Genomic DNA, 24542 nt, shown 5'->3' with positions numbered 1-24542 from the left:
TTTTTCAAAAATGTTTTATTTAATTATTTTTTAAATCAAAATTACAACTCCAATACTTCTAACTTACGTGAAATTGTCCGAGGATTCCGAATATGACAAAATTGAGACCAAAAAGTGTCGTCTTCTTGGCCTACAGGGCAAAAACTAACGTTCTAAAATGTTTGTTCTAGAAAAATCGAAAAACTATGAGAAAAACTGCGATTGGCCAAAAAGTTAATACCGTAGGCTTATAGTCCATGAAATTACCTATCTTTTGACCTATGGAATATGGGTGTTGGAGGCTGTTGCAAAAAGATATTAAGCTTTTAAAAAAATCCATTTTTCACAGTAATTTGCAAAAGTTATGAGAAAAAGTCAAACCAATCCTGGATGTCTATAGCACACTTTGAAGTGCTTCAAAAGACCTTTCGAATGCATCTTGGAGAGTTGGAATTGATGAAGTTTTACGGAAATGCGAGCAATTTTAAGATTTTTTATGTTTTTTTGACCTCAAACTTCAATGCCCGTTTTACCCCACTTCCCTTTGTCGTTGAGGGCTCATATTTGGCATGAGTTCATCTCATGTATAGACAAACAAACGCTGAAAGTTTCATCCAAATCGGAGCACCTCGATACGACCTGTTACACATTGGTGAAAAACTCGCTCTTAAGAAAATCATGACACTTTGAGAAGTTTAAAATAATGACTTTCATCAACATTTTCTTAAATAGTTAACTAACTTTTTGAACTTTTCAAGATTTTAGGAAAGGTCCTTCTTGAGGTACTTTGAACACTTCTCTACCACAGTCAGTATGATTCTAAACCATTCCGTAAGTATTTTAATTGTACTGTTCATTTTGCGGAAAAATCGCGAACCTATCAAAGTCACCCCGGCTATCAAATTCACCCCGTTTTACGGTATATCACCGTTTTATAGCTCTCTTTTGGCTTTGCAAGTGTTCCAAGATAGCACAGATCGTTTTAACGAAAAATTGATCTATGTAACAAGTGTGTATTACGACATCCCGGAAACGGAAATGAATGTCAACATTAGGTTTGAAGCATCTTGTAGGATAGATTTAGTATCATTAGAAGCCACCATTAACTCAATTTCTTAGGTGGGAATCGTTTACCTTACAAGCTGGGCCTTATCTTCCTTTAGAGTTATCTGAACTCCTTGATATTAATCGAAATTGAAAGTGCTCTTTTTCCAAACATTTGTCTTTGTTATGAAAAGCATAAATGGAAAAGCAATTTGCTGGATGATTACGAGAACAAAAGTAAATTAATTTAAAGCAAACCGAGCGTGTAAACACTCTTTTAATTAAGAAAATAACAATGGCCAGAACCCACACCCTCGGACAACGGAAAATAAACGCAACTCCACAAAAATCTCGTGCAAAAAAAACATGGGAGAGGTGGGCGCAGGAGATCGAACGAACGTCCCTTCTAAGCTTACTCCTGTTTTTTCACATCTCAGCTCTACAGCGTACAAGTGTGTGAGTGTGTGTGTTAAGATCCGAACTTTCAACCATAAGCAGCAAAAAGGGACAAAAATAAGCTAAAAGCAAATATGAGTGATTAAATTTTCATCGACTCAGGTCACAAAGTGTCTCATGTGGTTGTTTTTTCGGAGCATAAATTTATTCCAGTATGGACGCAGCGAAAGCTTCCAAAAGCTGAACGCAAAAAGCTCCCCCGAAAACCCTGGAATGATTAAAGATATTGTTTAAACCACAAACCGCGCGAAAACATGCTGGCTTTTTTCGCTGTCGACTGTGAAAGGTTATTTTGAAAGATCGTATACGAAAGGAAAACATCGCGAAAATATACCAACTTTCGGAACTGAGAAAACGGGAAAGATATTAACATAGACCGCGTGTGGCGCTGAAAGAAAATGAATGACACTCGGGAAATAACATTAATGCATCCACTTAACAGTGCGGATCTATCGCCATAGTACCATAGTATATAAATAGTTTTGTTACTAGAACATATTTGTAAGGTAAGGTGTGTAAGGTAATTTGGTGAGAACTGGAATCGCTGGGAATTTCATGCTTCATGCATATTTTGATACAAAAGCTATAATTTAGTGTAGCAAAACCACTGTGACAAATACTGTAGCATTTCTTTCCAGTAGGTGTAAGTTAAAAATTATCCTAAAAATACTGAAAATGTGCACAATTTTCCCGGAAAAGAACAGCAAAAGTAATCAGCACGGCACCTGCCTGCAAAAGCAGTGCGCACTCCAGAGAGGTAGAAATTTAATTAATTTTTATGAATGCGCTGTTTTGCACCCCCATTAAGCAGAACTAGAGAAGCATTAGGGGGGGGGGAGGAGGCGAGCGGAGTTTGCGGCGACGCAGTTTAGTAGTATGAGAGTGCAAGAAAAAAAACAATGCAAAAATAAAGAGTTAGAATGGGCGGTGGGGTTTTTGCTGCAGGGGAGAGAAGACAAAAAAACAAATAAACTACACTTTGTTGGCCCCTGTGGAGCAGCAGCTCGCTGCGGGGCGTCAAGAGCAAGTTTTATCAGTGTGGCGTGACGGTAGGTGACTGTTTTGGGATTTTCTTAATGGGGCGTTTTAAACGAGCTGCGGCATAGTGCACACTTTGTAGTAATTTTATGAAACTTGTCAAAAGTTAGATTTTGCAAGGCTCTTTGAATGAACGTATAAATACAAATATTAAATTGGATTTCAAATTCCAAATCTGATAAAAAGCGATTTTTTAGGCTTCAGCGGTTTTCAACCTGTGACATTCTGTGGCATCAAGCATCACTCAGAGGGTACCTGATGGCAAAACCTGTAATTGCGAACAATTATTTCCAGAAAATTGTGTATTTTAAACCATTAAAAAATGTTATAGCGAAAACCGGGGTGACATTAGCAGGTTGATTTTTTAGCAATTTGAATGCGATTATATTGAGCTTGGTACAGGAGTATTTAACCCTCTACAACCCAGCCCCGCCTTAAGACGGGCTTCGATTTAAAAAATCGCCAAAAATCCATTTTCAACCAATTTTTGATCTTTAAAAAGCATTGGAAAGAAAAACTCTTAAAATTTTAGAAAATATATGGGTTGGAAGTTTTACTTGTTTTATGTGACTTTGTCAATGTTTTTAAAAATGTATGTTTTTAGGGTCAACTTTGGCTGTGTGTTTTACTAACATTTCCTATATTTTAAGTAAAAAGAAGTATGCAGTAATTTTTCTAGTGTTCCAGACTATGCCTCTACGCATTTTTTTACAATTTAAATGATAATGGTGCCATTTTACAGCAGAAAATGTGAAAACAAGCAAAAAATTGAAAAAGTGACTGTAAAAACATGAAAAATTAGATAGGCAAAATGTAATGATAGGAGGTGGTAGAATAGGCCAAATACTACCAAAAACAAACATAAACTAAACAAGATAAATGCAAATCAAAATACTAAAAATGAAACAAGAAAAACATAAAACAAGAGAAGTAATGTTTTTCGTAAAACAAAAGTTGCTCAAAATGACCTCCTGAACACGGGAAAAATAAAAAAAAATCGATTTTTTTTCTTGGGAAGTAGAGGGTTAAGATACCTCAAGAAGAAGTTATTTCTTTTTTCTTTGAATTTTAGGATTTTTTCAATTTTTATTATTGCAAAATGTTTTTTTTTTCGCTTCAATCTTACATTTTTTGAAAACTAATGATTGCAAAATAACTGAACTAGTGTATAATGCATTTTAAAACACTTTTTCCATGGCTTGTTATTTCAATATTTATATTTTTATATTTTTTTGTCCCCCCCCATCGACCCCGGCCAGAACAGAGGGACAAAAACTTTGAAAAATATTTGCATCGGCCTAAATAGGCTTATTTAAAAACTATAAAAGAGACATGATTTTTGAATCGAAAAATGAATTGAATTTTAGGATTCTTTGGATATATTCACTAAGAACAGATAGAATCTGATAGAATCAGTTTCTAAATAACAGGTTTATTATTTTATTGAAACAGATTTCCAAAATGTCTCCAAATTTATTGAACAAATTTATTAGTAAATTACGATTTTTTATGCATTAACATTTGGTTTGATGGCAGGCAACTTAATTTTGCTTCGGTTAAAGAAGCTATGCCATTGCCAAAAAATATTTTTTCTTTATACTTAGGGAAAATGTTGACAAAAACTTTTCGCGGTACTGATCATCGAGAATTCTCTCGAAACTCAAAATATTTTTAAGTCAACATTATAAACGCAAGTCAACAATTTTGAACGCAAGCGAATGCACTTTAAATTGTTTTCAGCTGATTGCACTTAAAACAACTTCGAGATGTTGAAGTTTTGATCAAAAACAAATATTTTCTTACCCCCTTCTTTTTCGGACCGTTTTTGAAGGGGAGTAGACAGAAACTTTAAAAAATATTTGCAACAGCCTGATTCGAAGATACTTTGAAATTCTGTTGAATAAATCTGACCGGTCAACAGAATTATATAAAACCTTTTTTTTATGGCCGTGAAAACTGTTTTGTAAAATTAAAATTCATAAAGAATGCTTATAAATTTTGAACTGGATTTATGATAAACTAGCAAGAATATTACCAATTGATAAAGTCTGATCTTGAATATATTTTTTATACATGAGTTAAGGTCTTAGATGGTGTCATTCACTCTTGGGGCAATGACTGTCAGTGATGATTCTGAATTCAGGGTCCAGAAATTGTAAATTGAAATGAAAAATCAATCACGATATGTATTCTACAAACAACACACAGAAAATCATTTTTTGATTGATACATTCTGAATCAAGATTTGAATGTTTTTGCCTTCCTCACCTTACTGAGGAAAGGCTATAAAATCACTCGAAAAACGAAATTCTCAATTCGACCTCCTAGACCCACCTTCATGTATACATATCGACTCAGAATCAAATTCTGAGCAAATGTCTGTGTGTGTGGTGGGATGTTGATCAAAAAAATTTGCACTGGATTATCTCGGCACTGGCTCAACCGATTTGGACCGTTTTGGCCTCATTCGATCCGTCTTGGGGTCCCATAAGTCGCTATTGAAAATTATAAAGTTTAGTTAAGTACTTTAAAAGTTATGCTAAAAAACGATTTTAGCATAAGTCCGGAAGATTGTAAAAAGGGTGGTTTTTGTAAGAAACCCCGTTATGCTATACATTTTTAGAAAGGTATTCAAAAAACCTTTTCAACGAGTTCAAAAGATTGAAGACCTGACGACCCTATCAAAAGTTATGAGCTCTTAAGTGTTATTTATACACTTTTTGGAGGCCGGATCTCATATATTTCGATGAAAACGTTGTCCGGATCTGTCATGCGACTTGTCGTTGGACAGGTAATCGAAAGACCTTTCCAACGAGTTCAATAGATTGCAGATCTGACAACCCTATCAAAGGTTATAAGCACATAAGTGCCCTGAATTATTAAGTTCTGACTCCCCAATCTGATGGTATGAAAAATGAATCAAGTTGATTGAACACTGAAAGGTCTATTTTGGATAGCATTACCCTCTAAATGTGAGGAAGGCACCAACCACTTATGGGTGGATTAAGAAACGTTTTTTCTAAAACAAACATGGCCACCAAATGTCCGTCCGGGAAAGTACCTTTTAAAGCCTTAAGGCGACACAATGCATGCACAAAGAGTCTGTCCCACTCACGTCAGTTGATGTTTACATTAGGAACGAGCAGGACAGACTCTTTGTTTACACTTCGATATTGGCCCGTTTGCATTGTTTTGCTTGATTTATTAAATAACCTTTAAAGTCATTCACTGCCGTCAAAATATAGGAGCCTCCATCGAAATTATATGGGAGCATATTTTAATGGAGACGCATGATGCTTGACGTTCGATATGTTTCATCAAAATTCTTTGTTTTGAACCGTAGTATTGAACTTTTTGAGGGATATTCATGCTTTTGTATAAACTGCACGGTATTCTAAAACCAAAACGTTCTGGTTTAAAGTGATTTGACATTGTTAAAATGCTATAAAAAATATGTTTGTAACAAAGAACAAAATGTGCATTATTTTTTGAAAAAACGAAACCACTTTTATTAAATTTTACCAGTCAGAGCCGCACATTTCCCATCAGCAATTTTCTAACAAAAACACCACCAACCAAGGGTCACGATAGTCTAAAAAGGTTAAACACTCTTCGTGTTTTTTTTTTCCTATCTGTACGTGTGAGTGTATGTTCATTTGTATTTGTCGCGTCTGCAGCCAACACTTTGCGAAGAAAAAACCACGTGCAAAATGTGTGCGCCTGCAAAGTAGTAAAAGTTGTTTTTCCACTGATTTTCCTTCCTTCCTGACCTTCCCCCTTGTGCTGGAAAATCTAGCAAGAAGTGAGAAATCTTCACCTCCAAACAACATACGCGCGCGATATTGGGTAAAGCTTGAAGCGTGTTCGTTTAATGGCCCAAACATGAAACTAGAATTTGACACTGACACTCACACAGGGATCCTTGCCTCTCGTGGAAAAGCGCCACGCGAAGTTTTCGCACTCCTGCCCCTCGATACTGGCTAGTAATAGTAAACAAGCACAACAAAATTGGAAACGTTGTCAAAAAGGCGCAAATGGACCACACGCACACACTTCAAGAGTTCTCTGTTATCACTAGTACGAACACGAATCGCACACGCACACAGCGCCGAAAAAAAGCTTCCCCGAAAAAAGCTCCTCTTTTTAACGCGCGCACACACAAACACACTTTTTGGGGGGGTTTTCACCACGAAGAGCTTTCCTTTCTTTGGTATAAGGGTTCGTTCGGCAACGCGCACCAAGTCGGTCTGATTGGACTCCGGCTCTCGGCGGTGGCATTTATGCTTGCCGAGAAGCAGACCCCGAAACCGAAGGACGATGCCGAAAGTCCTTACCGAAGACGGTCGGCCGCCGATCGTGGCACGAATGTGTCACAATTATAGTGATAACCCTCGTGGCGACGGGACACGGTATGACGGAAGCAAAATATTATAAACCATACGTAGAGAGTTGTGTTCCACACAGTTCGGTTTTAATTATGGGGTTTTTTAAATATCAAAATCTAAAAAAATGGTTTTCCCCATAGAAACTCCCATACAAACCTGAATCGCTTGGCGCAGCGATTCTCAACGGGGGTACCGGGGCTACTTGATTTACATGGCAGGGGGTACCGGCCTAGAAGAAGGTTGAGAATCGCTGGCTTAGCGCAAAGTAGGGACTTAACCAATCGTCCCCAAACTTGATGTGCTGAAAAAACGATTCTGTTATTACACCCTAATGACTAGGGCTAATGATTTTTCGCGATTTCACGGACGCCGCGTAATCCGCGAAATTCGCCCCAGTCCGTGAAATTTGGGAAATACCGTGAAATGCCGCGAAATTTGAAATATTCAATTGATAAATCGCTACTCAGTGCATTCAAGCATTATATTTTTAATTCAAATATTTTAAAAGACTTTTAACAAGTAGTTTACAAATAAAAAAGTATTTCATATCAGATCTACAACTATTTTTTGAAGATATTGTTCATTAGAATATTTAACAATATGCATATAGTTTCTTTATTCCACAAAATTCCAAAAAGATTTTAAAAGAACATTAATCAACACTTTTTTGAAAAAAAAATGCAAAAAACAGCTTTTTTGTTAAATTTATTTTTATTAATTAAGGATATAACACAACGATGAACAAATTGCATTTAAATATTTTAAATTTTAATTATGTGTTTTAGTAAAATTTAATTCAATTGATTAGTAAAATAATACATATTGAAATCATATTTGTTAACCATTTTGCAATGTATTATATTTTTTCTTGAATTATATCAATAAATGTAAAAACTGCTTTTAATGAAGTTTTGCCTGAACTTTATTAAAATACTAAAATTTTCCTATTGCTGAAATTAAGGAAAGCAAAAAAAAACTTTATTGCACTTATTTTAATGATTCTAGTTTTGATGAATTAGAGGTTCAGGACGTGCTTCGTTTTTGAGGTATTTAAGCAAATTAATTTTATAAAAACTTAATAAAATTAAATCATTAAATTCTTGACTTTTTTTATTAGGTCCTATAAACAAATGTAAAAATTGAGTGTATTCTTTTCACACCTTATTTTATTTCATTTATTTCACCGCCTTCATCTTAAAAAATGTCTATGTTCATTGAAGTAAGCGGGATATACTCAATGATTACATTTGTTTGTTTGACCTATTAAAAAAAATCTAGAATTCAACTGACGGAGATTCTTCAAAATTTTCCAAGATAAATCCAATATTCCTATTTTTCAAATAAATAATTTGTGTAAGAAAGTTTTATTTTGTATCTAGAACTACTGCTAACTTTTTAGACACTTTTCTGTTAATAATTTTGCTAAAAGAATACATTTTTACGTTTATTTTGAGCAGTTTTTAGAGTACCGTGAAATTGCCGTGAAATTTCAATGTTTTATAATTGGCATGCCACGTAATTTCGATTTTTTTGCCGTGAAAAATCACTAGCCCTACTAATGACCCATGAGAGGTTTATACGTAGACAGTTATGTTTCACCTTCCTGATTAAGAATTCAGTCCAGACTCGATTATCCAAAGGCCTCGAATCGCGTAAGAAATATTTTTTTCTTTGTCTTATTTTTGATTGTCGAGCTAATGATGTCTCCTAAACTACTCTAAAGTGATTTAGAATTTTGAAATTAAAGATGGCGACCAATATGGCAGATACGAATCATTGAAAAAATGTATACTGTTAATGAATAGGCAATCAACTATTTAAATTTGACTAAAATAGGGTTGCAGAACTCGCATTTGATGTTAAAAACAAGAAAATTTAAAAAAAACATTTTTGCCTTTCTTACTAAAGAAAGGTATAGGTTTTACTTTAAGGCTGGACGTCATTTTCATCTTCGTAAATATTACGATTCAGCATGAATTTTCATCGGAAAAATCGTCAAAAAATCACACTGCATCGATTTTCGACGCTTCGTCGCCAAGTCGACAAGTTGTCAACGAAGCTTCGAATACTGGCGCGAGAATGCTGGCGCATATATTTTGTGGCTCGACTTATACTCGTTTTGTAGTAGCTTGTCTACCGATGTTTCCTACAACATGTAAGATATCGTAGCTTTTCGGTTTCTTTTGCCCTGTCCGTTTTTGCATAACTGTCCAATGTTTATGCAAAAACTTTTGTGACATAGGACATTCATCCGGCTACAATCAATTTGTTTCCCGTGTGCTCCTAAAATCGCCTAAAAGTAGACTTCATTTTTTCGTGATTTCGTAAGTTTATTTGACAAGGTTCATTGGATTCCAATAGGAGCTTTCTAAGCTTTTCATCGTTTATATCGTTTTCAAAGTTTTCAATGCTGGCGACGCCAATAGAGTTATCTACGTGCGCATGTATTGCGTGTACGTACACGAAAAAAAAGTGAGGTTAAATTTGTACCGGCCAGCAAAACAAATGGCGTGCTAGTGTGCGTGAGATCGTACCTAGATAACTCTATGGCTTTCTACCTAAGGTAAGCGCGATTGAGTGTGTAGTGGTGCGGTTGTAAAAATAGCTATCTCTGACTCTGTCACTTTCGTAGAAGCTGAACGGCGAGCTTCCATGCACCGTGCGGCACACGCGGTTCACTTGTACCTCGGTTTTGCTTGGCTTGGTGCGCTGGTACGATGAACCAAAATACCAACACACAAAAGGGCTCGTACCGAAGCTAGAAAACCAAAACCGCGGTGTGCGTTGTCACTGGCGCATGGGAAGCTTGCTATGATCGCGTTTGTCGTAAACGCTTGTTTGTTTACAAACGTACAAACATATTGTACGATTAAAAATATTCTTTTGGTGAAAATCGCGTTTTCATTTTTTTTTTTGGAAATCATATCATTTATAATACTTGGCTTTAATCATAAGACTTTATTTTGTTCTGACGTTATAAATTAACAATGTCGATGTTGTGAATTGAACGAAGTTCTACCATTGTTGAAAGGCTCTATCTCACCCCAGTTGGGATTAAATCGGGTTATATGTATGTGATTCGATTATACGAACTCCCATACAAAACTTCGGATATTCGAACTTCTGATAATCGAGTCTGGACTGTGTGTTTGATTCAAAATATTCTATCGGTGGAAATTGCGTTTTTCAGAAAAAAAAATCTGTGTCCCATATAAAGTACCATGGAAGAAGGCGCATGCTGGCTCAAGCAAATTTTAATAACTTGTTAATATGTTTTAACAAACCTCAAATATTTAAATGTTTTGCATTTACTTTATACTATTTTTTTCTCGAGTATGCAATAACCGTCTTTGAAAAACAAAAACAAGAAACAAGAAACAAGAAACAAGAAACAGGAAACAAGAAACAAGAAACAAGAAACAAGAAACAAGAAACAAGAAACAAGAAACAAGAAACAAGAAACAAGAAACAAGAAACAAGAAACAAGAAGCAAGAAACAAGAAACAAGAAACAAGAAACAAGAAACAAGAAACAAGAAACAAGAAACAAGAAACAAGAAACAAGAAACAAGAAACAAGAAACAAGAAACAAAAACAAAAACAAAATGAAAACCATAGCAATAATGCTATTGTGTAACAAATATTATGGTGTAACAATGTTACACCGCACCATTCGTTACACCGTAACATTCGTTACACCGTAGTATGATTACACTGTAACATTGTTACACCACAACATTCGTTACACCACAACATTCGTTACACCGTAACATTCGTTACACCGTAGTTTGGTTACACCGTAACATTGTTACACCGCAACATGCGTTGCATCGTAGCATTCATTAAACCGTGACATTCGTTACACCGTAATAATGTAACGGTGTGAGACTGTTACGGTGTAACAATGTTACGGTGTAACAAATATTACGGAGTAGTAGATTTAGGGTTGAACAGTGTCGCGGTGTAACAAAGCTTGCCGTTTAGGATAACATTCTTTGATCAGGTTCAAGCCAGGTTCAAGCCTGGTTCAAGCCAATGGTTCATTTTGGCTAGCCTAACCTGGTTTGAAACAAATGAACCATGGCTCACGGCTCTCGGTGAGCCTGAGCCGACGTGTGGTATGAACCTGAACCAGAAAAATGAACCTAGCCTAGCCGATGGCTTAGGCTCGTGGGAACACTGCGGACTACCTTGAGTGCGCTAAATGCGGCATGTGGTTCGAGAATGTTACGCTCTTCACTTCACAGGTTCGCCGATATTTACCACCTTATACTAGAGAGCCTGGAGCTAATAAGCTCCAAGCTCTCTACCTTATACTTAGGTGCAGAATAGTGGTTCGCAAAACGGTTATCGATTGTTATCGATCGATTGTTATCAAATTGTTTTTTTTTTTTTTGCAAGAATGAAAAATGTTTGGTTTTTGAGGACCTAGAGTTGAAGTCAAGAAATCTTAAGAAAGTTGAAGGCAAGATCGTAATTTTTTATAATTATGAATTGAAGTTGTTTAATTTTTATTTCAAGGTTTTAAGGACATATTTCTCGATATTTTTGGATAGACGACAGCGTTTTTTGATGATTTTAAAAATACTTTTATTCATGTTTTAACGGGATAGATTTATAAGTTTGTTTATCATAGGTTCAGCGCAACTTCACTCAGTTCTTTTTTATTTTTATTTTTTGTTGCATTTCTGCAGACTCTGCCTTACAAATGCCTTGAATTTTATAATTCTAACCCTCGTGGACCGATGTGCAACACAATAGTTTATACTTTTAAATTACCCAGCTGATATCGGAAAATTAATCATCTGAAGATACATCTCAATAGATTGATAAATATGGTTCGATTATATTTGATAACCTGTGGTTTATTCCAAGCCTAGTGAAAAAATAACAGCGATATTGTACCACATTAGTCAAGAACGTTGTCACACAGATTAAAAACAACGCAAAGGGATCTTCCTCGCGGGCACTCCGTTCCGGCCATGCCAATTTCATTTCATTCCTCGTTGGTTGGGCGATTTCTAAAAAAAAAGATTACATCCGGTTACACAACGGCCAGTAAAGTGGCAACAAGGGTAGACAACTTACCTCTAATCGTCAACGCTATCCTCGTACGATGGGCTGGTCGGTGAGTAGGTCGGGCTTGCCGGACTCGACGGGCTGTAGCCCTGGCCGGTTGGCGAGTAGGCCGGACTCGACGGGCTGTAGTGCGGCGATGTCGGCGTGTACACCGGACTAGTGGGCGAATATTTCTGGCTGCCCGGAGAGTACGAGGACATGTTCGGCGAGTAGCGGGCCGTCGTCGGCGAGTAGGTTGGTGAGTTGACCATGAAGTTGCTACCGCTGCTGCCCGGCGAGTGCTGCGGGGAGCTTGGCGAATAGCTCGGACTCGTGGGCGAGTACTTGGGACTGGTCGGTGAGTACTGCGGACTGGCCGGTGTGTACTGCGGACTTCCGCCGTACGATGGGGAAGTCGGAGAGTACGACGGACTCGTGGGCGAGTACTTGGGCGAGCTGGGTGAATAGCTCGGCGATGTTGGAGAGTAATGCGGTGAGCTGGGTGAGTAGTTCGGGCTGGTCGGAGAGTAGGATGGAGTTGCCGGCGTGTAGTTGGGACTGGTTGGTGAATACGATGGAGACGTAGGCGAGTAGGACGGTGAAGTCGGAGAATACGACGGACTTGATGGAGAGTAGGATGGACTCGTTGGAGAGTACGCCGGAGATGTTGGCGAGTAGCTGGGCGATGTTGGTGAGTACGGACTTGTCGGCGAGTAGGACGGTGACGTCGGTGAATAGGCTGGACTCGACGGGGCGTAGGTTGCCGTTGGTGAGTACAGCGGAGATGTTGGCGAATACGATGGAGATGTTGGGCTGTAATTCGGCGAAGTTGGGCTGTAGTTCGGGCTCGTTGGAGAATATCTCGGACTGGTTGGTGAGTAATTCGGGCTCGTCGGCGAATAGCTGGGACTGGTCGGAGAGTAACCTGGAGAAGCTCCTCCCGGGGAAGCCGCAGCGTAGTTGGGACTGCTTGGCGAGTACGAGGGCGATGCGCTCGGGGATGAGGGGAAGTACGGTGACATTGACGGTCCCGGTGAGCTCGGCGAACCCGGCATCGGAGACCAAGACGGTGACATACCCGAAGCATCCGATTGAGCCGAAGGTGAAAAACTCGGTCCTCCTGGAGTCATTCCTGATGGTGGACCCGACGGAGACCACTCACCGTAGCCTGGAGTTTGAGATTGTTGCCACGGAGTCATCGCTGGACTCATGCTGGGTGTGGCTCCAGGTCCAAAGAACATTCCCGAGCTTCCCATTATCGATGTATGCGGAATTTCCATGCCCAGCTTACATTTCTCCGCGTCGAGCAGCAAATCGAAACAACCCGTTCCCATACGGGGTAGCTGACCCATAATAATGTTTTCCGACACACCTCTCATCGGATCAACTTCCGCGTGAGCTGCCGCATCGTTCAGCACATCTACCGTTTCTTCGAAAGAACATCTCATAAGCGCTCCCGTATCCTGTCTGTTTATACCGTGGCGAGTGATAGCCATAAGGTGACCCTTAGCCGTCATCACATCGCAAAGGAGAGCCAAATGCCGATAGTTTACGTACAGACCGTAAAATTGCAAAACATTGTTCATTTCCTTCTCGACAGATTTTCGAACAGCTTCAATTCCAAGTACTTGGAAAATTTCGCAGATATCGTTACTTGCCGTACGAACCGGGTCCACGTCTCGCTCGCTCAACACCTTCATCATTGAAGTTCCGTCCGTTTCCAGCAACCACTCGCCGATGGCTTTGAATTCACCTTCGGGCGTAATAACGATTCTTCTCTTGGCGTCCGTTTGCGGCAAATGCATGTACACCTTGCCGATGGCTTCGATTCCCTGCAGCGTCATGTCCGAAAGCATATTTGCCTCGATACACCGCAGGAACATGTCGTCCTCCATCTTGTCCATGTTTTCCTCGTCGTTATCCTGGAATTTGTTGTCCTCGTTGTTCATGATACGGATACGCAGCACCAGCTTGTCCGCGTTGTCATCGTTGAAGATACAGTTCAAATCGTCGCCGAATCCGGCGTTGATCTTTTCCGCAATCTGTTCCATGGTCAACTTCTTGTCCGTCATTCGCTTGCGATCAAGCTCGATACGCAGCAGCCACGGAGAGATTCGCGTCGGGTCAAAATCGGGCATTTCGTAGTAAACGTTTACAAACTCCTGATCTTCAGCTATCACCGTACGCTGTGGGTCTGGATCGTAGTAGATGGCGGTGTTGGCCGTTACCTTTCGCAGCGTCGTGTGTTCCAGCCGGCAGAGCACGTTCTTGGCCTTTTCGGCGTCACGAGCCGCACCTCCGGTAAGGAAAACGGTTAGTGAAGGAGCTTTCGGTCGCTTTGAGATATTGATGATTTCCTTCAAACGGGGCACACCCAGGGTTACGTTCTTCGAGGACACACCAGCAAAATGGAAAGTGTTCAGTGTCATCTGGGTGGCAGGTTCTCCGAGGGACTGGGCAGCCAAGGCCCCGACCATCTCGCCCGGGTTACACTGGGCCTGCTGGAAACGGGTTTCAATTTCTCCAATCAACCACTCGAACGCTTCGTTGTTCAGGCGGAACTCTTCCGCGACGTACTTTGTGCACAGGGTTGAACGAACCAGACACTGGAACAGCAGGGTAGCGTTCTCGTTAGCCTGCTTCGACAGACGATCCGTTCCGGCCACGATGACGCATTTTTGTAGCAAATCGCGTACGCCCTGGATGACCTTCAGCGGTGACAAATCCGTCGGGGCTCGTTTGTTGATGTGGAAAATTTTCTGTACGTTCCAGATCATACGCTGAAGATTGCAGGGAAGTACGACCTTCGAGTCACCGTTCGGGAAGATCTGACGCAGTGCTTCGCGATCCCGGAGCAGCTGTTCGTACTCGGCTTCGATCTCCTGAATGACGTCACCAGACTCGGTCAGCTCTTTGATGACTTCTTCGTTGAACACGCGTCGGATGTTGCGCTCGTTGGTTGGATCGAAGCGGTAGCGTTTCTCGAACACCTTGTTCGAAAGCTTGATCGTGGGTAGATTCTGGAACTCTACCGTTTCACCGCACAGCCCGTCCTCGCCGTAACGCAGCTGAATCAACTGACCCACTGAGTTACGCACCGTTCCGTCATAGTTGACCATCACAGACTCCATAGCCTTGATCAAACGACGCTGGATGTAACCGGTTTCGGCAGTCTTGACAGCGGTATCGATAAGACCTTCACGACCTCCCATAGCGTGGAAGTAAAACTCGGTTGGGGTCAGTCCGGCAAGGTACGAGTTCTCCACGAAGCCTCTCGATTCGGGACCGTAATCGTCCTTGATAAAGTGGGGCAGCGTGCGTTTGCGGAACCCGAACGGAATACGCTTACCTTCAACGTTCTGTTGACCCACGCAAGCAATAACCTGGAGGGATCGAGCAATGATTCGTGAGATTTGGCTATTTTATTTATTGCGGGTATCAGAATTAATTATCATTCCGCTGCGATCGTATCCCGCCGTTGCGGAAATCGCAGAGGTCCCTTAGTAGGCTCAATTGTTGGCATGCTCGATCAACATGCTTGATATCATATCTGAATAAGTCACGTGGTTGCAAAAAATCTGAAATAAGCAAAGCATGCTCGGGGTGCCATGCTGGTTTTTGGTATCCTGGAGCGACACGTGGTCGTAAAATTCGTTGCGCAAATCAAAGTGCGCTCTATAGTCGCAGTAAACCAACAGTTCATAACAGACCGCCGCACTTTGCGCAGTAGCCAGACTGACGGTGTCTAGAACCGCAGCACGGGTCCCCCACAGACCGTTATTATGAAGAAAAAAATTCCACCCAAACCAATGATTGGACATGGTTTCTGGGACCATTCTGCACCTCTGGGCCAAGTTTCAAAATATTTGCCGGCAGAAATTTCGAATACGGTCAGTTTTAGTATTTTTAGTTGAAATTAAGGGGAAATCACATGTAAAATGCATAGGAAAACTTCAAAGTTTCAATGCTTAAACTCTGAAACGTTACTGATCATGGTTTTAAATTGTACTTACATGTAGCAAAATGATATAAAACGATTTACGGAACTGACTTAGCCGGATTAAGCCGTAGTTAAGTGACTTAAGTACATTATTTACAAGTTTATATCTAAATATTTTTTAAATCTCCTACATTAGGCAATTTTAAGTCTAGGAAGACTAGATTGCATAAAAATAATTAAAATGGGGTGACTTTGAGCCAAGGGGTGACATTGTACCAAATTTTACGTTTGTTTAATAACTAAATAGCTTAACAACAAGCTCGATAAGCTTGAATTGTAAGGATTACTCGTTGCAAATATTGTTGTCCTCTCCCACAATTTTGAAAAATTCCATAAAAAGTTAAATAAGAACCTAGCCTGACAAGAGTTTTAAGACACAAACTACATTGAAAACTTACATCGTCCTTCATATGTAAATATTTATAAGTTCAATAACCTATACATATTAGACTATACTATTTTCACATTTTCTTAAGATATGTCGGGATTGTTAAAATAGTGGATGAGTGTGGTTGTGTTTTCACATGAGACAGGAGTAGGTTTTTTTTTAACTAAATATATTATCAGTAAAAGTACTTGCTGATCAATAATAAGTTTTGATGAATTTCATTGATGATCAAACTGTATCAACAATACATTAATCAATTATAAAATACAGTTTTTATGATGATTACCTGCAATTTTGCAAAATCATAATTAGTTTGAGATATTAATCCTGTGGGAAGTTGTGCCATTAAACTTTTGCTTATTATAATCATTATACAGGGCAACAAAAATGTTTGAGCTAAATTATAGCTGAAATACTCACTGCATTTCATTCGTATGGTTCAAATTTCTAAACGTTTTAAAACAAAAAAACAATTTTATTATTAATGCAATGCTACAAACTTGCCACGTCACAAAATTGTTTTTCTTTTATTTATATTCAGAACGAATCGATTCAGAACTGGAACATGTGCGCAGCATTTTTAAATCTGTCACTTATAGGCGATTTAAAATCAATAGGCCTATTCAAACATAATAATTTGCGATCTGCGAAGCAATATTATCAAATTATTTTTGGGTTTGGGAACATAAATAGACCAAATTAAGCAGTCTACAAACAAATATTGACATAAACTTAATGCTTATCAAAACAATCTTTTGTACATTGTCACCCCTTGGCTCAAAGTCACCCCATTTTAATTATTTTTATGCAATCTAGTCTTCCTAGACTTAAAATTGCCTAATGTAGGAGATTTAAAAAATATTTAGATATAAACTTGTAAATAATGTACTTAAGTCACTTAACTACGGCTTAATCCGGCTAAGTCAGTTCCGTAAATCGTTTTATATCATTTTGCTACATGTAAGTACAATTTAAAACCATGATCAGTAACGTTTCAGAGTTTAAGCATTGAAACTTTGAAGTTTTCCTATGCATTTTACATGTGATTTCCCCTTAATTTCAACTAAAAATACTAAAACTGACCGTATTCGAAATTTCTGCCGGCAAATATTTTGAAACTTGGCCCAGAGGTGCAGAATGGTCCCAGAAACCATGTCCAATCATTGGTTTGGGTGGAAATTTTTTCTTCATAATAACGGTCTGTGGGGGACCCGTGCGCAGAATGTTAAAATATCTTGCCAAGGATAACACAGTCCAACAAGATTTTGTCTCTGAGACGAGTATATGTGTTCCTAGTAGAATTTTGCCTGCTGAATCCGAATCCGGGTCCAGAATTGCTCCAATTGGTCCCAATTTTGAGATACACCCGTTTGAAATGTTAGTTTAGGCCAAAATTAGCTACATTGTTGACTATTTTACAAAAGAACTATTGAATAAACAACTAAACCAATAGATGTATCTTAAAGTTCACGTTTTCCCCTTTCTGAAACACTCCTGGTTTTTAAAATTTGATTGTTTCTACGCATATTTATAGCCATTTTAAAATTATATTTTCAGTTGGTTCTCATTCAAGTTTTTCCAACTTGCATGCAAGTCAAATTTTATTTTTAAAATGGCTATAAATATGCGTAAAAACAATCAAATTTAAAAAACCAGGAGTGTTCCAGAAAGGGGAAAACGTGAACTTTAAGATACATCTATTGGTTTAGTTGTTTATTCAATAGTTCTTTTGTAAAATAGTCAACAAAGTAGCTAATTTTGGCCTAAACTAACATTTCAAACGGGTGTATCTCAAAATTGGGACCATTTGGAGCAATTCTGGACCCGGATTCGGATTCAGCAGGCAAAATTCTACTAGGAACACATATTCTCGTCTCAGAGACAAGAAACATTTGATTTTTTGTTGAACTGTGTAATATATGTTTCTATTGGAGATGATCGAGCAACCTATGGATTTTTAGTTTGTTAGTTACCATGCAAGTTAGATTAACTGGAGCCTAACATTTCAAAAGGGCACATAACTTTTGTAAACAACAGTGTATCCCTTTCACTCAAATGACAGTTTACATAAGGTGTGAAAGGGACACACTCTTGTTTAAAAAAGTTATGTGCCCTAATGAAATGGCAAGCACGATACTTATCATTCTGTTCTACACCGTAACCCAAGCTAGACATGTTTCAGTCCACCTATGCACCAAGAGGTTATGGACCCAGAGCAGAGAGGGAACCGGAACACTAAAGAACTCTAACGAATTTGGAGAAGGGAAGGAGAACGGTGCCGTTGGTGTTGAAAAGGTCAGACTTGAAGTAAAGGACGCGAAGAAAGATAGGATCGCATCTGGGAAAATCATTTTCATTCTCGATCCGTCGATTTTCCACCATGCGGAGAACGTGAAGACTGCCAAGGAGTTGTGAACAAAGCTGTACGGATTGTACGAGGACACTGGACGGCCCTAATCGCGTTCCTTATCTTGCAACATAAGATAAGAATTACCTGAAGATATCTTGCAGAAAGTTATATCAAATAAAATATAAAATCAAATTATTCGCTCTACAGCATTGCCTTAGCGTTCTCGATTGCGAGATTCCTACTCGAAACTAGGTGTCCGAAGGCTTGATTATTGAGGCAATTGCAAACCTTTTTTTTTACACTTAAGCTTCCATCCACCCCGGGATTCAAACTGACGACCTATGGATTGTTAGACTAACTGCCTACCAGCGATTCCACCGAGACAGGACCGAGGGAGACGACTCCTACACCTTGACTGAGCTAACGACCTAACCTTTTTAGGTTAGTCCGGGCCAACATTTACTTCCCCGTCCGACAGATGGCGTGATCAGACAAATCTCGTCTCGAAAAATGCCACCGGGACCTTCTGGGATCGAACCCAGGCCGACTGGGTCAAATAAATAACCTAAAGTTATTTTGCAGAATGTTATTTTACAAAATTTGATTTGAAGTTATTTTAAAACAATCGACCTAAAGTTATCCAGCAGAAAGATATCTTATAAAACATGATCTGAAGTTATCTAGGAGAAATCGATCTCAAGTTAAATTGAAGAAATCGATCTGAAGTAATCTTACAGAAAACTATCTTTGATCTTAAGTTATTTAGCAAAAATCGGCATATAATTATCTCGCAGAAAGTATTTTTACAAAATTTGATTTGAAGTTAGGGTATTTGTCCCTATTTTGGGCCTAGTATCTATTTTGGGTCTATCAAACTTAATTCAACGAAATTGTGCATTTCACCAAAACTGGCAGTAATTTGCCCCTTGAAAATGATTTGTGCTTTCATTTTCTTCACTTTGGTGGGCAAGAATAATTCGTACGTTCCGTTGCAGTTGGCACACCGCTTCGGCTCGGCTTCTTGGACCCCCACTGCTGTTGCACCTGGCCTTGAGGTGACAGTTCCTGGTTCCATGACCTAGATGCAAGCAGTTCCTGTACTGAGTCACGTTCGCCCGCTTGCTCACCATCTTCAAGCACTTTGCAGTTTACTGAGATTGGTTTAGGGGCAGGGGGGGCAGAATGGCCCGCCTAAGTAAAATGCGCAAAAAACCATAGAAAAACATGAAAACTTATGAATTCAGTGTAGTAGGCTTATGCTTTGGGATGTTCCCTTCAATGTTGTATACTTGGTTGATGAAATTTTTTAGCTTAAAACTGTTTTTGAGCCACTTAAAAAAAAAAGTTTTTTCGACTGTTTTTCCAGGGTGCGGGGCAGAATGGGCCACCCTGCGGGGCAGAATGGGCCACCTTAGAAAACAAGCCATTTTGTCTAATACAACGTTGAAGGGAGATAAGAAATGACTTAAGGTACCTTTCTAACATAGTTTCCATGAAGTGAGACCACTTTAATAAAAATAGTCACTTACCAAAACAAAGATTTTTGAAAATAGTGTTAATATGTTGAAAAAGGACACTATTTTTACAAATAATCATCAAAACAACTAAAAAATCAACTAATGTTGCATTAAACGTGATTTGTGAAGCTACCAGGAGTGAAATAATCCATTAAATCCAAATTTCATAACTTTTGATTGTTTTTATAAGGCAGGATAAGGGTGGTCCATTCTGCCCCCAAGTGGATTTTAATTTAACACTTCCACCACCAAGTCTCTAAATGATTTCAAGGTTCCGTTGTTGTTTGTATACCTTGGTAGTAACATCTAGTAACGTTATAAGCATTGAGCTAACTTTTTCAAGCAATCCAACTTTTCAGAAAGCTTATTTAAAAACCTCAAAATAAACAACATTTGCGTGGTTTTTCAATAAATTTACAATTTTGCTCATAATTCGAAAAATACAATGAATTCAAACGTCGTTTTCGGTATGGTGATGTTATTTAACGTCCTTTATAAGACCCTTGCCTTACAATTGGTCTAAATCCATTCTAAAGCCCAAAACCAAGGGTGGCCCATTCTGCCCCCCTGGTCCATTCTGCCCCCCCTGCCCCTATAGCTTCGAGATGAGAAAGATGTGAGGTTGTTCTCCCTTTCGCACCTCCAGACATTGCTTTAGTTTTTGTTGTCGTCCGCCAGCACGTCAAACGGCACCAGTTTTCACCAGCTTTTTATTATTCTTTCGTTAAACACAATAAAAGCCAAACATAGCCACAATTTATTCATAACAAATGAAAAATAAAACATGATCCTAATAACACAAAATGATATTGAACAACAAATGTTGTTATTAAACTACTATGTATGCATCAATAATCGATTTGATATGAATGTTGTTATTGCCGTCTGCCCGGGAAGGAACCAACTCAGCCGAGAATTTAAGATGAAAGACATCGAACCTGCGAAGTACGTTCTGGAAATCCGGGTAAACCGGAACAAGGACGAGATTGCCCTAGACCAGGAGAATTAAGTAGAAGCGATCTTGACGGACTGCCATGAACGTGAGCGAGATGTTTCGACTGACTCTGACCAAGGAGGATGATACGATCCACTGCGACAACCAAAGTGACATACAGCGAAAGAGGAGTATTGGAGATGATCAAGCAACCTATGGCTTTGTAGTTGGTTAGAGATTTACCATGCAGCTCAATCAATCTTTTCACCGTAACCCACGCTAGACGCGTTGAACTCACCTGCGAGATGTTAATGTTGGATCCCTTGGAGCCCGACACCACCATAGCCTTGAGGTTGTTGTATTCGGTGAGGGATTTCTTGGCGGAACCACCGGTCTTGTCACGAGCATCGTTCAGAATACGATTCACCTGATTCTCGAAAGTCTGACGCAGCGTGTTACCCGGCGTCGGTTCCAGTTCCATGTTGTGCGCCTTCTGGATAACGCCAATCACATCCTCTTTGGCTTTGCGAATGGCGCGCTGAATTTCCGTGTACGTGGCAGGATCGGCAATGGTGTCGCCGATACCGATGCTGTGACCCTCCAGCAGCAGCCAGTTGTTGACGACGGTCTGAATGTTACCGTAGAACCGGCCGGCGATTTCGTGGCCCAGCTCGAGGAAGACGATATGCAGCAGCGAACCGGCCGATGTTCCGAGCGTTTTCTTGCACAGAATGCCCATGATGAGTTCGCCGTGTTCTACCATGACCTTGGTGTCTCCGGGCGAGATCCACTTGTACGGGCCGTCGTCCTCCTCGTCCGGATGGGTCGAATGGGTACGGATCATGTTCACGTTGCCGGGGATGATCAGCGTGAAGATCTGCTTTCCGGTCCACAGGGGTTTGGGCTTCAGGATGCACGGTTGGGGCATTTTGCCGTCCCACGTGGGCAAGAACATGAGCAGATTCATCATTTGTTCCTTCTCGAGGAAGACGTCTCGTTTGGTCATTTTTCGCACCGCCGTAAGCGTGTCCTGCACAATACCCATGACGGGTTTGTTGGCCTGCGGCGTAATGATCTGGCGCGGGGTTATGTGAATGTTCTCGATTTCGGCACGCGTCTCCATGGATTGCGGCACGTGCAGGTTCATTTCGTCTCCGTCAAAATCGGCGTTGTACGGTGAGGTACAGCTGAGGTTCATCCGGAAGGTCGACCAGGGCAGCACTTTGACACGATGTCCCATCATACTCATCTTGTGTAGCGTGGGCTGACGGTTGAAAATGACCAGATCGTCATCGCGCAAGTGACGCTCCACCTTGTAGCCGCACTGCAGATGCAAATCGCTGGATTTCGGGTGAAAACGCAGATCGATACGTTCGCCGTTGTCTCGGACGATGTACTTGGCCCCCGGGTACTGGGAGTTTCCTCGGCGGACCAGTTCCTGCATGCGATCGATGTTGAACGGTGTTACCAACTCCGGGAAGGTCATGTTCTGGGCGACCGAGCGCGGCACTCCGACCTGGTCGATACGGAGATTGGGATCCGGTGTGATGACAGTACGTGCGGAGAAATCCACACGCTTACCCATCAGATTACCACGGATACGACCTTCCTTACCCTTTAGCCGAGATTTGACCGATTTCAACGGTTTGCCGCTCTTCTGCATAGCTTTGGGCATTCCGGGCATGTCGTTATCGACCAGCGTGGCCACATGGAACTGCAACATCTTGATGTTTTCGGCGATGACGTGAGCCGCCGCGCCGGTCGCTTCGTTCTTCTTGAGTTCGTTGTTTGCCTTGACAATGTCGGACAGCTTGTGGGTCAAATCGTCCTGATTCTTCGTCGCTCCAAACATGACGACGGCCGGTCGTACGGCCAACGGTGGCACCGGCAGCACCGTGATGATCATCCAATCCGGTCGGGCAAACTTCGGGTCCATTCCGAGCACGTAGCACTCCTCGTCCGTAATGTGCTTCAGGATTTCCCACACCCGCTCGGCCGTTACGGCAATCTTTTTCTCCTGCGAGTCCTCGTTGACCGTCTTCCACTCGGCAATCACGTCCAATCCGGTACGCCGCAGCGATGGCTGGTAGTGACCGCAACCGCCGTGGCCCTGCTTCTTGTTCGGATCCGGCGGGGCGCCGTCCTTCGTTATGTCCATGTCCTCGCCACCCTCGCAAATCTTCTTGCCCTTGCACAGATCGTACACGTACGCCAGACGCTTCCTCGGCTGTCCCTTGGACTTGATGACGATTTCCTTGATTTTGGGATTGCTCGGCGAAACCAACATCTTCGAGCAGTAAAAGCAAACGCAGCGCAAAATCTTGATCGTCTTCGTCACGAAACCGATGTGAAAGACCGGCTTCGCCAGATCAATGTGGCCAAAGTGGCCGGGACATTCCGTCATGTTGCCGGCGCACGTCTGACAGCGGGACGTTCGCTCGATCACACCTGAAACAAAAACAAAAAATCATAAATATTACCCAGTTCGGCGAAATTCCCCCACCCCCTTCATGACTCACCCTGCCGGGGATCCATCAGACCGCACAGCTTGGGCCGGCCACCCTCCATCGTTTCCGCATACTGGATGCCGCCCTCCGTGACCGACATGCGGCGGATCTCATCCGGAGACAGAATTCCGAACTGGACCCGCTTCACCGTCCGGATCGGCGCCTTCGAATCGCCGTTCATTTTGGCACCGCGACGACGACGCTGCTTCTTCCGACCTTTCTCCTCTTCTTCGTTTTCTGTTTCCCTTCCTGCTTCGAGTCAGACCAGCAAACTGCGAGCAAAAAAAAAAAAGAAAATTTCACTCACTTTTCAAACGCATCTTTCCCCCACAAATCGCGCACCAAACCGGCCAAAAATACTCACAATCGGTTCCCCACGGCCCGGGGAACGGTTTGGCGATATTTTCCGCCGCGTTCCGATCCGATAGCACAACTTTAGAAGCGCACAAAAATTGAAGCAAAAATTGACCGTGACGAAGCACACGCGTCCATTTGCAGAGTGTGGCTGCCTGATGGCGACCGACAGAAGGAGCGCGAGTTGGGTCGCTTTGACGCGCTCCTGCTGTGCAGGGTAGACAATTCACCAAAACTCACCAAATTCACCACGCCGAGCAGCGATGCCATAATTTTGACAGGTGGCGTAGATATCTGTAGCTGTACCTGTAGATAAATACATGTACATGTGCACTGCAGTGTATCAAAAAATTGTTCGTACAATAATTGTACTAAAGCCCTATGTCAATTTTTATGTACAACGGTAAAAAACACGATTAAAAACCATTTCTGATCACTTTTTTTCATTTTAATGCAAAAATTTTTTTTGACTAGACAACATTTTTTCGATGGATCAACTATGGTCCCCTTGGAACGAGCTGTCAAGTAGGAGC

At 40.9% G+C, this 24542-nt stretch overlaps 2 protein-coding genes across 3 annotated transcripts in view; both read right to left on the bottom strand.

Annotated features, from left to right (window-relative positions):
• The window catches only part of LOC120413079 (Kv channel-interacting protein 1-like), a 191531-nt gene extending 184773 nt beyond the window's left edge, over positions 1-6758 (bottom strand). The window contains exon 1 of one of the 2 annotated variants that reach the window (XM_039573783.2): positions 6424-6758. The gene's annotated coding sequence lies outside the window, so the exon portion shown is untranslated. The remainder of the gene's footprint in view (positions 1-6423) is intronic. The other variant, XM_039573782.2, reaches the window with a different exon arrangement.
• Positions 6759-11466: 4708 nt separating this feature from the next.
• Positions 11467-24185, bottom strand: LOC120413130 (DNA-directed RNA polymerase II subunit RPB1). Its single transcript, XM_039573835.2, has 5 exons — positions 24020-24185; positions 23668-23927; positions 21447-23596; positions 11990-15342; positions 11467-11922 (listed from the first exon to the last, which is right to left on the bottom strand). The coding sequence occupies exons 2-4, from the start codon at positions 23834-23836 to the stop codon at positions 11992-11994; spliced, it is 5670 nt and encodes a 1889-aa protein (XP_039429769.1). The 5' UTR covers positions 23837-23927; positions 24020-24185; the 3' UTR covers positions 11467-11922; positions 11990-11991.
• Between the last annotated feature and the right edge of the window lie 357 nt (positions 24186-24542).

The sequence above is a fragment of the Culex pipiens genome, chromosome 2 (assembly GCF_016801865.2).
Source record: "Culex pipiens pallens isolate TS chromosome 2, TS_CPP_V2, whole genome shotgun sequence".
In the NCBI taxonomy this organism is placed as follows: Eukaryota; Metazoa; Arthropoda; class Insecta; order Diptera; family Culicidae; genus Culex; species Culex pipiens.
This window is presented reverse-complemented; position numbering and strand designations above follow the sequence as displayed.

What these genes read in the sequence shown, in the direction of transcription:
- LOC120413130 (XM_039573835.2), bottom strand. Translation starts at nt 23,836, where the DNA reads ATGAACGGCGATTCGAAGGCGCCGATCCGGACGGTGAAGCGGGTCCAG. An exon ending in TCTGATGGATCCCCGGCAGG is followed by an intron (nt 23,597 to 23,667) that starts GTGAGTCATGAA and finishes TTTTTGTTTCAG; the next exon opens with GTGTGATCGAGCGAACGTCC. An exon ending in CCAACATTAACATCTCGCAG is followed by an intron (nt 15,343 to 21,446) that starts GTGAGTTCAACG and finishes CGATCCCTCCAG; the next exon opens with GTTATTGCTTGCGTGGGTCA.